This window comes from Tauraco erythrolophus, chromosome 3 (assembly GCF_009769465.1).
Source record: "Tauraco erythrolophus isolate bTauEry1 chromosome 3, bTauEry1.pri, whole genome shotgun sequence".
Lineage (NCBI taxonomy): Eukaryota > Metazoa > Chordata > Aves > Musophagiformes > Musophagidae > Tauraco > Tauraco erythrolophus.
This window is the reverse complement of record NC_141467.1, coordinates 5,398,563-5,417,443: the sequence shown is the minus strand read 5'-3', so window position 1 is coordinate 5,417,443 and position 18,881 is coordinate 5,398,563. Positions and strand designations below refer to the sequence as shown.

Sequence of the window (18,881 nt, the reverse complement as noted above, 5' to 3'; positions counted from 1 at the left end):
AGAATGTTCCAAAGGGAAAAATGTCAGCTGCAAATCCTCACTCATGATGTATTTGCACAGCAATGCTTAAAGGTCCTTAAAGATCTCCAAGGATTTGAAAGGAACAATTCAGCCAGGTAGCAGAAACAGTGCCATTGCCTTCTGGTGGCTGGTTGCATGGCTCATGCAGCATACAACACACAACTCAAGGCAAGTCAGTGAACTGATTTTACAAACCATGCACCCACAAATATTCTCCACTAATCAAACATATGAAAATCTAAGTGTTTGTGGCTAATGCACCAAGCAAAGGAGAGCTTAAATCTGCAAGATGAACTGTGGAGAACATTTTGCTCACTGCAAAGAGACATTACTTCTCTATTCTGCTTGCCTTACAGATACCCTGCTCCTGTTCTTGCCATAACTAGCACAGTTTCACTCAATTTCCTTGGCATTTCAGCAAAGCCGCAACTTTTTCTTCATATACATTGATTTATTCTTTATATATCTGGACAACAGATATATGGAGCCATGTTGTGTGTTACTCATGTTGGATGAAGTTAGACCCTGACTGTGCTATTAGGGCAATCCTGATACAACGTTTAGATTCCAAGAACATCCCAAAAATCAGGTGGCAGTGGGACTTACCTTCCCATCCATGCTCGGTTGTACAGCTCTGTGATAGCCTTTTACTCTATGGGCTATAGGAAGGTATCAACAACTGACAGGATTATCCTCTGACCTGTTTAGCCTCATGGGCTACTTGCTCCCTCTCCCAGATACATGTTCTGGATACAAAAGCTGTATCTCACACAGTTGCTGCTCCTCGTTTGTTCAAGCATCCCTTATTCCCAGACCGCGGATCTAAACGCCCTGAGCAGCTGCCTGGGTTCCCAAGTGATGTTTGGCAGCTGAGATGCACAGGCTGCCACCTCTCGTGATACCTTGCACAGACACACATCTGTAATGTGGAGAGGTGTGTGGGGATTGCAGACACCTGAAAAGCCCTTGTTTTCCTTTTAGTTCAACACTTTTAATTCAAAAGGAGTGTTTGGGACAGGTGGGCTTGTTTGGAATCAGTGGGATGAAACTAAAGGGTGGAAGTTCTTGTGGATCACAGGACTCTTGCTGAGCATCCTTACAGTCACCCTGCTTTCCAGAATCACTTCTGGAAAGCTACCTATCTCAACATAGGTCCTGAAACTCAGTTCTCTGATTGCTGTGAGGTCTACCTGTTGCACTGGTCAATAGGAATTTAGAGGACTGACAAAATTCAAGAGAGGTAAATACAGAAATGTCTACACGTCCTAACTACTGCTAGTACATTATTTTCTAATAAGGAATGCTTATTTTTCCACCTCAAAGTAACCTGTGACTGCAGTATGAAATTACGTTCTGCTTGAAACATTTTACAATTGATCTAGCTTCACTAGGCTGGCATCTGTTACAATTATTTTCAGCTGTAATGAAAAGAAAATAAAATTTTTGCTGACTAAACTGAACTAAAACCTTTATTTTCTGAAAAGCCTTCTTCACATCTCACACACTACTCAGTTCAGCTCAATGCTGTGTCTTTTTTAGTTAATTTCACCTAAGATGCATTCAGGCTGGAATGGTTCTTAATTACCTTAACACAGTAACTTGGCATTCTCCTAAATTTATGCTTTTCAGCAATGAGGCTCCTTCCTGCTGTATCTGTTAATCGCCTGTGCTTTCCTGAAAGATGTCCCAACATTATCACCTTACAAAGCGGATAATAAAGATGTACTTTTTTTTCCAGACGTCTCTTCCTTGTTTGAACAAGTACTTGTTTCATGCTTTTCCCCTCCCCTTTCCTTTTCCCTGTAGAGGAATACATTTTCGCTGCTAATACACACCGTAATTATGATGCTCTGCAGCATGGTTGACAGTCTGAAGCCCAGTGGAACCTTGAAAGGTTTCTGAACCACAGAAAAGTCTGTAAGGTAACTACACAGTATCACAGAAGCAGCCTCTATAAAGGATCTTAATTAAAAGACCTCTTCCTGTGTTCTAAACTAGTTTTATTGTATAGCATTTTCTGTTTCCCAACCTTTATAGTCCTATAACTGAGAAAAATTGTTTAAGATGAAAAATAAGACTGTCAAGTGTCCTAATTCCTCTCACCATTGCTTCTATTTCCATGAAATTGCTATTTTTAAAGGATGGAAAGTCTGAATTTTAAATTCTATAAGTAATTAATTACAAGCATGAACTTATTAAGGTGCTTGTAAGTAACTAACATTCAATTCTAGACAGCAGCACTGGAGGCTTCTCTAGCCTATACACTTTTCCCCCATCCTCCATCCCAGAATCACTACAAATTCAAGATAATGATTACAAGCATCTAGACCTGTAACATAGAGATCCATAGCAACACAGAGGATCTCTCACGCCACTTTGTGTGTCCAGGAGTTTTTCTGCAACCTTGAATTACAGAAGTCACTGTACCATTCCTGTAACAAGACAATTATCTTGGAATTAAGACTAAGCAGAACACTCTTCTTTTCAAAGAGTCAGTCTTCCAAAGGCTTTGGAAAATAGACAAAATAATTTACATGGCTTAGTCATCAGTCTGAAAAAGTTACATATCTGCACACACTCTGTTCTAAGGAGAAAGGGTAAAGTAACCATTACGATGAAGATAGTCTTAATCTATAAGTTGTTTTTTTTTTAATGAGGTAGATGATTTCCTTGGAATTACTGCTTTTTTAACGGAGTATATTAAAAGATTTCTTTTACTGTTGTGACAGTTGAACAAACTAAGAGGACTACACCATCACTTACCAAGAATCCATTAGTGTCACCACCCAAATTCTTCAGACACGAAGGTGAGAAATGTTTACTCCCTGCAGTGTCAAAACATATTTGGATGTCTGCTGAGTGAGAGTTTAATGGCTTTAGAGAACAATACTAGGAAAGTCCTAAATCTGTGTGACAACTCTCAGTGAGCAGTCATCCTTTCCATCTATTTGCAGAAGTCACAGAGGGAACCAGAGGTGTATTCCTTGCAGAGGAAGAAAAGATCTTGTCACCCCTGCTATATGTTCAGCATGTGTCAAGGTATATCAAAGGAAAAAACACACACAGTAGATGTCCACAGTAGTGCCTGTACCTCGCCACTCTACTAGTATGAAGATAATATTCTCAGTAAAGAAGAGGAGCACGACCTAAGAGCTGAGCTGTAACTGATGCAGTGCTGCTGGTGAAGCCCTCGCTGTGTATGCGGATTGCTCCAGCGAGCTGCAAGAGTAATCACAGAATAACAATGACTCCGTTTGAGGGAGCAGGGAACAAGATTTCTCCAAACCTTCAGCCTCGGCAGCGCTGCTTACTCTAAATGCAGTTTTTTTTTCCCCAAGACAAGATGTAACAACAAAGACAATGGCATGTTTAGTATCATCAGGAAGAATGTAGACAAAAAGTGGCAATGAACATAGAGGTGTTATACATTCAATAAACATTCAGCATGACTGAATGGAAAGGACCAGTCCCAAAAATGGGTCCAATATCCCAATTTTTACAAAAAAAATGTTGATTGTACTGTATCAGAACCACCACGACAGAAGACAAAGATATTTTCAGCAGGATCCATGTGAGCAGACTGGAACGTCTATGCACCTGTGCTAACTGATACTATAGTGCAGTCCAAGTGACAATAAGAAGCTTTCCATATCCACAACAAACTTGCTTTTCAATTCCTCTGTAAGATACAGTCTTGTTCTTTACAATGAATCCTACTCATTATCTTATCCTAGCCTATCTTCCTCTGCTGGACACTCTGTTTTGAGTATAGTCCTAAGATGACTCAAAGCTTTCAGATGCCCTTACAGATTCCAGTGGCATTTCTGTTTCTTCACACAGCACGAACGGTCTCACAAAATACTACACAAAAAGGGTAAAAAGGAAAAAAACAACAAAGAAATATCAATCTACTGAAGCGCTATGAAAACTAGGCCATGGAATAATCTATCCATCTATTCTGCAGCACACATCAAATTCAAAAGAACAATAGAGTCAAATATTGTAGGAAGAAAAAAATATCTATAGGTGTTGGAGCACAACATGAAGCATTTTCCTACCATCTTTAAAAAACACTGCAGTTAGGTTTACTACCTGGCTTTCTACAGCAACAATAAAAAAGTCTCAAAGAAGAGAAATTATTTTAAAACTCAGTTTTAGAAAGTTAGGTAGCCACCAGTATATTTACTTCTTGACTTGGAAATAGAAAATTGAAAACCAGTACATATGTAATAGCTGATAATTGTCAGTTTTTGAGACAACTGATAGTACGAGTTGGACAAGTAACCTCTTCACCCAATGGTCATGTCAGTGCTGCTATAGCCATAAGAAAGTATTCTGAAACCTGAGAGATTGTTCAACAGTTTAAACGAGTATCAGAAAGAAAGGAACAAAGTCTATTTCTTTTTCCTGAACACCAAGGACAGTGTTGTGCATCAAATTGTCATTATCCCTGACATTTATAATAAAGGTCTACAAAAAGAAAAGAGAGAACAAGGCGCAAACATTCAGCAAAGAGCAGGACTAGCATAGCAGACATGTTATGGATAAGTGTCACACCTTGGCAGATGTGTTGAGGATGGCAGTTGTTCACTACTGCTGTGACTAACAGCACATTGGGGTTACAGTCCAAATACCAGAAGCTCAATAACAGTACAAAACTGAAATATAAGCTAATGTTTTTAAGCAATTCTTGAAAGTGTTGTAAAAATGTTTTGGAGCTAAAAAATGAAATATGCAAACACTGTAAAAATCAATAATTTCTTGGGATACAGAACGAAAATATTTATAAAATATTTATATTCCGACCACAGGAAAAATGTTTTGAAAGTTTTACTTACTTTGGGTGGGTAAATTCATCCACTAGGACAACCTTTTCTATCAGGTCTCCACCAATGGTTCGAGCCAAATCATAGAAATCATTCTTAGAGTACGTCTCAGAAGGCAGCCAAAAGGAGATGTCATTGATCAAAGGTGGATATCTGCTGAGTGGCTGAAAAAAAACCCGAAAACCAGTAAAAAAAACAGACTTGGTAGGTATACCTACAACTGTTTTGAACTTGTATAACGAACACAGTACATATTTAGAAGCTTTCTGAAATGCTTTTTGAAGTGCAGACTGACCTCGTAAACAACTGAGACGCAAGATTCTATACTAGGACATATCTTTTAAAGATCCCCTCATAACCACTTTGATTCGTTCATTCAGAAGAAAAAACTTGGTTTGTTTGCTAAAATCAGCATTTATGAGCCTGAATACACTTTTGGATCAGAGCTGTTTAAAAGGAAGAGAACATTTTAACATAATTATTCACCAGGTAGAACCGCACTTTTTAAAAGTATTTTTCAGAATTTTTACAGGTTCAAAAATTCTTATCACATTAACATATAAAATCTTTATGTATTTTATATCACTCATATAACACTATGTGTTTATTATTGGTACTGTCCAATTTCTGAAAAAGTCCTATCAATAGATGCCTTCTTATTTAAAGTTTGCAATAAGAAACACACTTTGTCTTAAAAAGAGGGATCAGCTCACTTCCCAGTGGTTTTTATAGACATCCAAAGATCTACAACAACAAAGAAAGTATTGCTGTGAGCATAATTATTAATTCCACAAGTACCACAACAGACTTTACATAAAGGGGCATTTTCACTGCAGACAGAAAGACTTCATCTTGTAGTCAGAACAGTGTAACTTGGTATTTGCAAAAAAACAGGAAGAGACAGGAAAAAAGACAATTATTAGTTTTTCAGTTTTGATGAAACTTCTCTGGAGTCAATGGGTTTCAGATCTCGCATTCGCTGAGACGTTTCTCTCTTTGAAGAAAAGAAAATGGTAATGCTCTTTTTTTTCACGCCCTATAGGTCATGCAATATCTTACTTCTGCCTTCCATTAATGCACTGCAGTTGAAATAAGTATGTTTGCACAAGATTGCTGGGGTCTGCAGGAGAAAACATCTTTTCTAATTTTGCTCATATGTATACGACAGCTGATGTGTACACCTTGGTATATACAGTATATTATCTCACACAAAAATGATTCCATGCCTGGGAATGTTTTATGATGGAACAGTGAAATCCTAAGTGAATACCTGCTAAAGCAATAAACCTGTTAGAAAGGCAAATTTACAGCATGCTGATTTACACAAATCCTGTTCTGCACAGTGTAAACCAGTCAATAAATATCTGATAAGGAATACAGTGCAAGTTTTAAATTAATAACCCCCCCCCGTGAATAAAATTGCGAATCACAAATGATTATCCAACTTGTTAAAGGAATAAACTTGTCAAATGAATTCATATCCTGTACACTAAATTCAAAAACCCTTGCACAATAAAGCCATCACACAAGAGCTTTTGATGAAACACTAATGAATGAAATGTAAACATCTCCTCTGCTATACAAAAGTCACAACTGCAAATGCTGGAGATACTCCTCAGTCAACAACCTGACACACGTGTTAGTGTAAATAAAGTCACAATCCTGCAGCAGACTCCTATGTTCTCACCTCACCCCTGTCTACCACTATATTTACCACTGCTGTATTTCAGCAAAGTACTGAACACACTTCAAAGCTTATGGGGAGTAATCCAAAACTTGCTGAACTCCCAGCTGGAGTTCATTCAACTGGAAGATGTGGCTCATGAGGCTAAGCATGACCACTCCGTTTGGGCAGGTGCCACCTTTCACTCCCACAGGTATGAGGACACTAAGGGAAAATTATTACACATTCAGCTGACTCAGTAACATCCTAAATCCTGAAAGGAGCAAAGTACACACAATTCATAGTGAGCAAGTATTTGCTACCAAGTTCAAAGGCAGCAGGATTATGTCAGGCACATGCAAACGGCACTTTTTCCCACTTAAAATGAGACGTACACAAGGACCCAATGTGGTCAGATCTTGTGAACGTACCTGGAGCAGTCTGAACTACATTAACAGTGTCACCAAATTCCATGTGAGCAAAGTTACTCAAAGATGTAACAAACTGTAGGGTCTGGCCATCCTTGGCTATCAAGTCTTCTTATAGACTTATAGTTTCCTTATGAACTGCTTCTTTGATTCAATCCCCGGTGCTACGAGCTTAGATACAGAACTGCTGTAATTTTGTGCGCGCAGGCATGTGCGTATGCTTGTGTGTGTTCCATAAACTGAAAGGACAAATCCTCAAAACACTAAGTGTAACTTTTTTATTATTAGGTACTAACCTTTTCTCAGAGCCTTATAATGTAGAAAAATCTTTTATGGTAAAAGGCAAGGCAATAATCCCCTATTACACTGTCCCTTCACCACCTGGCTGCAGTCAATATCATTGCAGTAAGTATTATATCAACACCAAAGTGAGTATAAGGATAAAAATCCTAGTTCTCAAAAGCATCGATCTGTTTGTTGTAGAGCTACATGAGCTACGTAATTGTTTATTAGCTACACCTAAAACGTGAGGAGGATAGGACAAGAGTCTCCAGCTGGCTATTCAGGCACCTCACCAAATAAATACTGTGGTCCAACAGATCCCATTGCTATCACTGTCCTCCTTCCTAAACTCTCCTGCCCTTTAGCAACAGAGCAGTCTAAAGCCCGTTGACTTTGACCCCTTTCCAGGTGCAAGGCAAACAGCAGCCCTGAAGACTGTTTCCTTATGAATTTATGGAGCAACATGTTCTTCCCACTACATTTTCCACTCTGCTCTCACCTCTGGCCACCACTTCTACCTACTTCTTCCTCATGACTTTGGTGCGCTCCAGCACAGTGCTTGGAGAAGCTAACAGGACACCATCTGGTTCTGCTGCCTTCGTGTTGGCCCCCACTCCCAGCATGCTGCCCAAGCTGGAAAGCCCCGGCATCCCTCCTTCCACTGCCTCACTGCTCCCTTTAAGTTTTTGGGGAACTGAAAAGAGGTTTAGGGAAAGGTAGAACTGATCCCACCTGCAAAGCGCTGTTGCCAGGCGCCGGCCAGGCTTGGCAGACAGCACTGCCGACACACAGACAACTCTGCACCACTTCCTTGGTCCCATCAGAGTTTTGCCACCACAGTGCTACTTTAAATGCTCTGTTTACTTTCCATTTCAAACACTGCAGTGCACTGTCTTTGACATTTTTCAACAGCCTCAGAAAACAAGAGTGCTTTCCCAGTAATTACACTATCTATAGGACTCCACTGAGCCCACGTTGTGGGAAATATTGCAAATAGTGACATCGCATTTTTCAACCACCCAAGGTGAAAGCATTTCAGGAGTACTGAATTGCTATCATTTTTTTTTAATAATAAAATGGAAACTTATGATGATCCACCCTCAATGATACACGTTTACTAGTCATTAGTCACACTTCCTTCTCTGGTTAATAAATAAGCCGACTGCTTACTAAACCTGCAAGCTTTTCCCTCTCAGGATGCTAATTTTAGTACAGAAATGAGTAGCTGGACACCAGTGCTGACCCCTGCTCTGCCAGTCGGCCCAGCCCATGCCTAGGCATACCTGAGGAGTGCATCACTGAAAAATAAGGGCTGTGACTCTTCCATGTGGGTCTAGGATAGCAAAGAGCTCTGCTGGTTTAGGGCATCCCTCATCCCAGCCCTCTGCTCTACCTTTCTGTTCAGGGATTACTGCTCCTGCAGCAGGTGACAAAACACACATGTGCCTTCTCCGCTACTGCTGCAGTTCACGGATCGCTGCGGCCGCTAATATATGCTGGATGAAGGACTGCAGCAGCTTAAGGCATTGGTGGACAGCTGTTTTAAGCAGCAACAGGATCCACCAGAATCCATCTGTCAGCGCAAAATAGGAAATACTTGGGCTCAGCACACGTTGCCACACCAGGCACTACTCCGGACAGCCTGGCAGCAGGAATCAAGGGGTCACCGTAAGAGTGGTATCCGTTCGTCCGCACATGGCAAAGGATCATCAGCTAGCCTGGCTCCAGGTACCTCACAGCTCACAGAGAGGGAATGCAACACATGGCAGAAGCCCCCACTTCCAGAGGAAAAAACGCTGGGGATAACGCACAGCCAGTGCCAGCAAACAAGCCACGAGACCACAGAGCGTCTTTAGCGCAGAGTCCCCAAAACCAGGATGAACCTCATGACTTTCCACACATATTTGGCATCAGGGAAAAAAAAAAAAAAACACACCACGTTTTCCCAGATGCAGTAGCCAGGAGCGCATTGTGCTAAGGGGACAGGAGAAGAGTTGTGCTGTGGCTGTTCCGTCGGTTCCCTCCCCACTGATGGCTGCAGATCGGGGGCACAACGAACCAGCGACAAACACGGCGGAGGAAAAAGCTGTACTTCTGTTTGTGTCGCTGCTGTCAAAGTACAAGGTTAATGATGACATGTACCAAAGACTGGGTTAGCAACTCCACAACAGCCAAACTACTAAAAAGCCTGCCACGCTTTACTGCCATCACCAGTCCAACTCAGAAATATATGAGACTTGGCAGCATCGTGGCTTCCGAGCTTTAACAGTCCTGCATGGTCCATGTTTTGGAGAAAGACGTACATAAACTACACGGTTTTAATGCAACATCATAGAATCATAGAAGTGAAAGCTACGGTCCTCTAATAGCTAAGCCTTTCTTAAAATATTCCATGGTGAAACTACATTAATTCAATGTTATCATCGGAAATTTAAACACGTAACAGGCATGAAATTCAAATTTGCAAATTTACAACTGTAACTTAGCCCCCTTGCACATAATGAAGTTTCCTGTATTAGTGTGTGTGCTCCTAGATTTACACTTTCGTATTTATGGCCAGCGTAGACAAATTACGGTTGCTGCAGGAAACATAATTTTGAATTTCTTAGCTGTCATGGCTTAAAATTCACAGTCACAATGCTCCGTTACGATAAGTTTTCTACCCTTTCCTTCAGCAAATCTTTTCCTAGTTACATAAAGTTAATTCTATATATTCATACATGTATACACACATACATATATATGTACATGTATAAACATACAAACACACATTATCCAAAGAAGGAAATGGAGAAATTTCAACAGAGAACTTCTATGAAGTCTGAGAAGCAGATATACTGGTATGTTCTGGGACGAAGCTCTTAAAACCAAAGCAAAAGCACCAGTTTGAGATTGATGCACTGCTCTGTCCTCCTGCGGGGAACGGCTCAAGGGCGTTAGCCTCCAGTGGTGCTCCGAGCTTCTCAGGGAGTGAACACACAAGTGTGATCAGCCCTTTTTGGAGGGCAGTCTGCTCCCCACAAGAGTTCTTCCCCTCTGCAAGCTCATCACGTGCTCCCTGGATTTCAGGCACTCTGCTTGTACATGGACCATTTTGAGTGGAAGAGGTTTTCTTCGCAGGTGGGTGAGAATGCTCGGTCCTTGGTTTGAACATCATGTGAGTGCCTTGGAGTGTCCCAAATGCCTTCGAACCGTTAATTTCTTCAATGTGGAAAGGGAAACACCTTCACTGTTTCTCACGGAAGCAAGGGGAAAAGAGGAGCGAGCGCAAGGGAGGTGTCAGGTTTCAAATGAACTAAGGGGTGCATTTTTTCCACACAATAACCAAGGACCTGTTACATGGAACCAAAAGGGACTAAACGAATTCATGGTGGACAGATCCTCTAGTCACTATTAAACAGAGCGATCCAACTGCGTTTTTGGTTCAGCAGCTCTCTCATGGCTTTAAGCAGGATGAGTAAAAGCAGAGAAGGATCACACCGTTTTCATACTCGCTCTGCTGTTCTGCTGTTCTCCAAGCACTTGCTGTTTGCCTTCCTGGGAGACTGCATACTTGAGCTGAATGGTTAGGTATAGCATAGCAGGTCTTTTCTCTTTAAGAAAATTGCTTCTTTCGTGGCATTCTGGTAACGACAATATTAACAAACAAAATCACCTTTCTTTTTCTAGTTTAGTGATTTCTCATCCTAAAGCAAGTATGAAGGACAGTACAAAGATGTTGAGCTACTGAAGAGAACTGGGTGTACACCACCTTAGATACAACTCCTCTTAGGTATGGCAGCAGTACTATGCAAACAAGGGCTGGGGGAAGGGAAGGATTGCCCAAATATTCCCACTGCCATCCCCATTTTCCTCCCTTTTTTCTTTCTAACCAGTCTCGTTCTTTTCTGTGCCCAATGGTTTTAATTTGTCATAGTCGATGGAAACGATTGATTTCTGAGCTGGGTTTAAGAGCCGTGGTTGCAACCCTGCTCTTTCGTTTGAGATAAGAACCCAAGCAACATCTACCACCAGCTGCAAGGAGCATTTGCCTACAGATACTGAAGCTGACTGGACTTGCCAACACACACCTGCGGGTTGAATCAATCAAATGATATCCCAGTTTCCACTCCAACTAGTGCAGTTCACAGCCGTTCGTTGAAGTGAAGAAGGGGGAAGAATGTCAGGCTCCCCTCTAGAGATCAATACCTTGAAGAAAATCATACATTTGGCAGAAAGATGGGCTTGTTCGTCAGCAGTAGCCTGCACAATTAAAACAGCACTGGGTTACAAGTCATTGCTGTTCCTCATCTTGGTAAAGCACTCTCTGCCTTTACCTCCTTCATCCCTGGGGAAAAACCATCATGGAATTACGGAAATACAGAAAGTACCTTGCGGAAAATATAAGAAAGAAAACAATGTTATGAAGAAATACAGTACATTAAACTGTTCCCAAAGATGAAACACCCAATCTAGATCCAGGTTGAGTAGGTGCCATGGGGCACAGACTGTCTTTCTAGCTAGGTCTCAGCCTTCATTGTGCGATGAAGAGGCTGCAGCCCCTTGGCAGGAGCTGCAGTTTTGGGCCTGACCTAATCTGTGGACCAGATCCCTCTCTGCTGTGTGGTGCACACCACCATCCAAGCTCTCTTCCCTTCCCACCTAAGCTAAGCCCTATGGGGTCTTGCTGAAGACACAAGTTTCTCTCTTGAGCATATTACAGGTACCTTGAAGGTGCAAAACAAGGAAGGGTTTAATAGCTTATATTATGCCTAGGTGGTCACCAGGTAGCTCTTCATATACCCTCACTTAGTCACCTCTTCCAATGCTAGTGAATCACCTTTGACTAGAAAAAGCCCCCAAAGACTCATCACAAATGCACACACACGTGCACACGCACGAGAACAAATAGGACTTTTCTTGCACGCTAAAAGTTACAGCTTATTATAGAGGAGTCTGCCTGACAAGGAAAGTCGATACCTAACATGACACTGAAAAATTAAGATAAGTAACAGCTAACGAAAAGACTGAACTTCTTAGATAAGCTGCTCCACCTTTTCCGAGCACCAGGAAGAATGCCCAAGAGGACTGGTGCTGTGGCAGAATGAGTGAGTAGAAAGCTTGCCATTAAACATGTTCATCCAAAAGTAATGCTAGTTATTAAGCCTCTGCGGTCCCACCAGAAAGGGGCACTGTGTTTTTATGCACAACATTATTTTAAATCGCAAGCATTTTATTTTAAAGTGAAGCTCATTTAAACTTGTCGTGGACAACACTTCAAGTTTAAAGCCACAGTACACTTCCCTGAGTGCAAGTAGGTATTTTAAACCGACCTGTGGTCAAAAAACTGAGAAACAACGCACGGCTTTTGAGATGCTTTCAACACATAAAAAGATCACTTCTATTGCCACTGAAAAGGTTATTTTTATAAGATTAGTAAGGAATTGAAAAAGTGCAGGAAAGACATAAAAAAATGAAAGGATTGACCTAATCCTATTAAAGACAGGGTTGTTGCAGTGTACACAGCAGAGGGATATTTCTAGACACCAATGAACTTGGGCATTTAGATACGCCTTGCCTCTTGTGATCTGATTATAAAAACCACCAAAAGATAAATATAAATGATTTCTAAATACTGGTGATGGACTCCCTACTCTGCACTTGACTAGTCAAAGATAATTTCTCATTCCCATAGAACAGATAGGACTCACAAGGAGAACCACCAAAAGGGATGTCTCTCTACTACTCAGTTGCCACATCTCAGCTTCTTACACCCCCCTTTTGAAAGCACCAGGGTGAAGAAGAGATTAGCCTGAATGTTCCTACGGCAATTCGAGGTCTACACTGGAAAAAAATCAATTCTCCTCATGCTTGTTCCCCAGCCTCCCAGTTGATGGCCTACTGAGCTAGCTGCTTTCATGGTGCTAATCTCCCATCTCAAACACACATGTATCACTGCAAGACAACTAAAAGCCAAGAAATGGTTTTTCTGGTACCACTTTTCCATTTGAGCACTTGCCACCAGAGAACTGTTGTGACACAAAGGGGAACAGACGGGACAATCTATTTACTGTGTTGTGTCATCTATAGAAAATGAGCAGGCTTGTGTCCTGGGGAAGGAATCCAGTGGATTTGGAATCACCAAAATGGTGAAGTGGATTCTCACATCAAACCTAATAATCAACACTTAGGACTGCCTTTTGCTCAGGCTGTCCATATTCTGTCTGTCCTTCCTACTCAAATCTCCCACTCCACAGGCAGTCTACAATTTATTTTTTTTTTTTGTAGCAGGGGTAAAAAGGGCAAAGAAGACACAGACTTCAGAGAACAAACTGCCAAGAAATAAAGACTGTATGTACCAATTCTGCACTTTTCTAAAAAATATCTACCATGCCTGCAAGGGACAGGTGGTATAAGTCAACAGAAACCCAACTTTTCAGCAGTGAGAGCACTTGCAATTCCTGCAATAGGCAGTCAGTGTTTGCCATGCTCAGAAGTCAGGTTTCCTCCTTTCTGTTGGTTTGGTTTGTATGTTTTTTCTCATTACGCTTAATAATAATGCCAAGATAAATAGCTCAGTGGGGTAAAATACTGCACACACCAACAATTCATATAAAAAATTTATATCTAAATAAAGAATGCAAGCATTTGGAAAGAGACTGCAGCAATATGAAGATGTATTTCTTCCAAATACATAGCATAACAATGGAATCAAATTGCACCCAACATTTTATTTCAGCTTAGATGAAAAATCTCATATAAAGCACTGTTGATTATATTTCCTTTTCTGCTCATTAAATCCACCATTCTGGAGAATTATTGTTTAAATAGCAGAATCTCCAGAACACCTGAATATGACTTACATCAAAATAAGCTGGCATCACAAATCTTATAGGCACATACAAAAACTGAAAAAGACCTTCTTCCTGCCTAACAAGCTGTATTTTTTTCTTCCTCTCTCCTTCCTAAAAAGCATAGAGATTTCCAAGACAACAGCAATGATGCTGTGTATTTCTTGGCCAGGTACAACTTCACATCATGCCCTGGACATTGCTATGCTACAAAGGAATGTCCTCATCTTTCTACACTTCTCAGGCCTATGAGTGAATCTGTATCATCTGGGAAATGCTTCTGTAGATAATGCATCATAAAAAAATCTTTGCTTCCTCGGAAATTAAAAGATCCCAACTGCCACGTGCAGCAATTTACCTGAGCAGATTATTAGTGGTTTTGAAATAGTCTTCACGATTTCTGTCATCACGTGGGGAAACTGTCCGAGTTGCAACGACTCTTGACAAAATCCAGTACTTTAGTTTCCAGAGTAGTCAAATTAATTTTTTTTTTTTCCCCTTAAACACTAAATTTATACAAATCACAACCTCCAAAGTGCAAAACCAGTAATAAAACAGCAGGGTAGTGTAGCAAGCTAAAAACAGTATCTAACTTTAAAGAACAGTAGGTAAGCTAGAGAGAAACAGAAATGAAAGGCTCTACATACTTGTCCAATACTCAGAAGAGGGAGAAAAGGCTTTAATTTTTCCTTTCAGGCAGACCCTGAGCATTCCTAAAGCTATACTCTTGTTAAAGAGTAACAACACTTAGAAACAGAAAACTACAGAGAAGCCATAAGCCAAGAACAGACCAAGCACAAAAAGTACACTACGCATTTAAGTATGCAATGACAAAATGTTAAGAACACTTAAACCTCTACAAGTAGAATCCTTGTGCAGAACAGGTATTTCTTTAATGTCTTTCCTTATTTTACAAGAATCAGAAAAATGGGTTTGTTATTGCTGATTTAGGAGAACAGATTACATGTGGGAATAATTATGCAAACTGGATTTAACACGTGTGCAGGAGCAGGAGGATGCAAGCAATCCCCAAAAGAGGTGATTTCTTCCCATTATTAATTTTTAGACAACTGCAAAAACAATTCCTCTGCAGCATATGCACCCCAAAGCATTACTTACTTGTCACATTTTGGTTTAGGCTGTCACTACTATGGTCCATGTGTCTCTCACACTAGCAAGATGAAGGAAATTGAGGACGGGTATGATAAGAATAATACGGTTCTTCCCAACTGTGCCTTCTGTTGTTTGGCTATTCTCTGTAGCCTAATTCATATTCTGATCAGAGAAGTGCTAGCTGAAAATCAGGGGTTTTTTTATTAACACCATGTACTTCAAAAGGTGCTCCTGTTCACGCATATGCACACACCCCCCCAGATGGTTGTCCCCAGCCCTCATTTCCTAGGGACGCTCCACAGCTGAACTGCAATGGCTAATCACGGTGCAGATGATGACTGTAGGGGTTTAGGCATGATTTTAGAGACCACTTTATCAAAAGCTCTTTGCAAGATGTATCTTTCACGTGGAAAACATTGGAACAAATGTTAAAACAACTATCAAGTGAACTCATGTATGACAAAACCCATCCTTTTATCCAAAACTGGTAAAGAGAATTAGAGCATATTTGCTACCGGTTTCAAGATACCTCTCTTCCCCTCCCTTTGCCCCCTTTATATTTCTGTGGCAGTGTATGCATAGCAATACATACCTGTATCTCTGAAGACACACACTTGCATGGCATGAGTGTCTAGGCACATTTTAAACTGGAGTTTATTCTTACACCAAATGCATAGTGTACACTCACAAAGATGTATTTAACCCTGCTGTAGGCATGCAGATGTTTAGATTGCAATAATTACCTAGGACTGCCAGTCAGAAACCAGGGTCCTATTAGGTAGACAGAGCACAAAGCGATAGCCCCTGTCCTGAAGAACTTCCTGCCCTAGGATAGTATTGGAGAAGATACGCTGAGGCAGGAGGTGCAAGACAACTATTACAACCATAAACAGCATGGAAAACAGAATTACTGAGCAGGGAAATGGAGTCACTTGTCAGGTCAAGGCCAAAGACTAAAGTCAAGATAATTACTGCGCCATCTTCCTAGCCAGAATTCTATTCATTACACTGTAATTAAACGAATATTAGAAAAATATTGGCAAAAGTGTAAAGGTTACCCTCCTTACTAGCTACATATTTTTGTAGATAGTAAGACTGAAAGCTTTGGACATCTGTGGATTCACGCTGAAACCACCAGCAGCTGGTTCTCATAGCTTCACATAACCAATAACAAACCTATTGTTATTTTAGATTTCCAGGTTTACTCCTTCACCTAATATTAATTTAATGTGGGTTTCAGCATATATATCACTGCTGGAAATTGCTCCATGGCTTATTTAAGCACTTTGTATAACCATTATACTTCATCATTTGGGATGCAATAAAGATTGGTTGATATATTCAGCAGTAGAATTACTCATTTGTGAGCTATTTGTTTTAAAGAGCCTCAACCAGTCAAACTGCAAATATATGAGGTTTAGAGATCAGAGCAAACCATAGTAACACATGCTTTTTGAAGCTTATTGCACTTTTTGCTAAGTAATCATTAAAATAGTATCAGGTGTACTTTGACTGGATTGCATTGGCTTTTGCTTACAAAAAAAAAAAAGACTTCAGCAGCAAAATTATTATTCTGACAATAACTGTACAATGCAACAGCATCCATAACTGGAAATGCATTTTGTTTACATCACGTTGAGGTGAGCTCAAAATTCAGTCAAGGCCACAGTTGCTCCTTTTTGTTTAAAAACAAATTGGAAGGAAGTCTCTAATGGCCTGTTCCCAGTTGCTGAGAATCTCTTTCACTTGTATCGATGTCACACTTGGTGAGCATACCACATTCTCCACGTATTCACCCATCATCCTTTAAACTAACAACATGCTCTAAATCCAGCCACATCCCAGATGGACATTCTTGAGGCACTAATTTTTTTCTTTTGCTTGTGCTGAAGTCTTTCATGGGATACGCTGTGAATGTTATCACTTCTGAAGACTTGAGAGAGGCTGGGTTTCTGCCATTTCATTTCAACTTTCCAGACTACAGAGAGGCAGGGGAAATAAAAAACTGATCGTGACTTTCGTTTGTTTTTGAACAGGTGATATTCCTTTTTTTAATGTGAAAGTATTTTTACATTGATTGCATGGAAGGACAATAGCAAACAGCTGTTTGGGAAGATATGGAGAGCCCAATTTGAAATCTACAGGACACATCTACAGACTCCTTTGGATCTCATGAGCGTTGCACAGCTGTGTTTCACTTGGGATGTCACCATCGGAATCTAAGTGACAAAAATCTTTGAACAAGAACAGCTGTATGTCTTCATTCAAGTTACTCTCTCCTTTCTTCTCTAGTCCTTGACTTCCCTTTCAGTTACTTCTGGACTCCTTCCTTCTTTCCTCCAGGACTGAGGTTCTGGATATCCAAGGTACATGAAAGGAAAAGGCAGAAGACTCCCAGCTATAAAAGGCTCCTCTTTCCACTCCCTTCCCTTACTGATGCATGACCTTTCCCCGTTGTACATGCAGGCCACAGTGCTGTGGCACACTATCCAGTGGCAAAGACACCTTACATCTTTCCCCAGTCACGTCTGGTTTTATCCTGTCTCCAAAAAGAAAAGTGCCATCTCCTCATTTGTGCTGAGGAGGACGCAGGGCAACACTGATAAGTGCGTCAGGGAACTGATATGTCTTTAAGGAATTGCAGAGGAAAAAGGGTCCCTGATCCACCTCACAGTGTAGCCACATAAGTAGCTGCTGTGGTACAACTGGAAAAGGAGAGCAGAACAGTACATAGGAACATGGGTATATGGGAATGAAAAGAAAATTATGCTTCTCATCCTGACACTGTGAGAACCAAGGCTCTGGGAACAAGTGCACAACTACCTAAATCCTTCAAAAGGAGAGACGTTTCAACTACTCTCTTGGACTGGACCTGCAGTCAAAGAAAGAGGACATCTTCCAGGTGGACACATTGGTATTTCACATTATAAGCACTCTCTAGGTTTGTTAGTAAAGCCCTGGACCTCCCACACAGCTGAGAATTTGAGGAACTATATAATTAAATCCAGGTTTTAGAATTACCTGCCATGTCATAAAAACTCTATTGGTGATTTAACTGTGTGTGAGCATAGAAAACTGAAAGTAAGGATGAAATGGATTTGCTTCACCCTTTGGTGCTCCAGCAGACAACAGATGGAGGTATTACCTAAGATAAATACCACTAACTAATCTAAGCACAAAGAGCTATTGAGATTTTTCCAAGTACAAGAAATTAAACTGTTGCTGATTTGTCCAGGTTCAATGGGAGGACATCAGTAAGACTAGATTGCAGTTGGTGGGTGGAGGGATGGAAACAGGAATGCGTGAAAAGCTGCATCATCTGTATTAGCCCAAAGGGTAGCAGCTGGATTGCTGGGAACCATATCCACTGTTTGTGGTTATTTTTACCAAGAGTTTCAGTAGTATCATCTCAGTGCAGCCTTAGTCATGGGACTGGGTTCCAGCACACTAAGTGTTTCACAAATCCCGAATCAAAATGTGGAGTTCAGTGATGGTTCCTGCCCCTACAAGCTAACGTGCTAACTGCATGAGGAATGACAACAAGCAGATGAAGGCTGGAGGTAGAGTCCACTGGAACCACGAAACAGCACTCAAAATGACAGACAGGTCTCGCAGCTCAGCACCACCTCAGACACCTGCTTCCAGCTGTTTTGGCAGGCACAGCAGGAAATCGGGAGTTTGCGAAGGAGAGAGAGCTTTAAAAGAGAACAGGAAAGTG

At 40.9% G+C, this 18,881-nt stretch overlaps 1 protein-coding gene across 2 annotated transcripts in view; it reads right to left on the bottom strand.

Annotated features, from left to right (window-relative positions):
* FARS2 (phenylalanyl-tRNA synthetase 2, mitochondrial) overlaps positions 1 to 18,881 on the bottom strand; it is a 276,393-nt gene that overhangs the window by 80,251 nt on the left and 177,261 nt on the right. The window contains exon 7 of one of the 2 annotated variants that reach the window (XM_086608977.1): positions 4,860 to 5,011. The exons of the other annotated variant lie outside the window; for it this stretch is intronic. Coding sequence (XP_086465103.1) covers positions 4,860 to 5,011 — 152 coding nt within the window. The remainder of the gene's footprint in view (positions 1 to 4,859; positions 5,012 to 18,881) is intronic. 2 annotated transcript variants of the gene reach the window in all.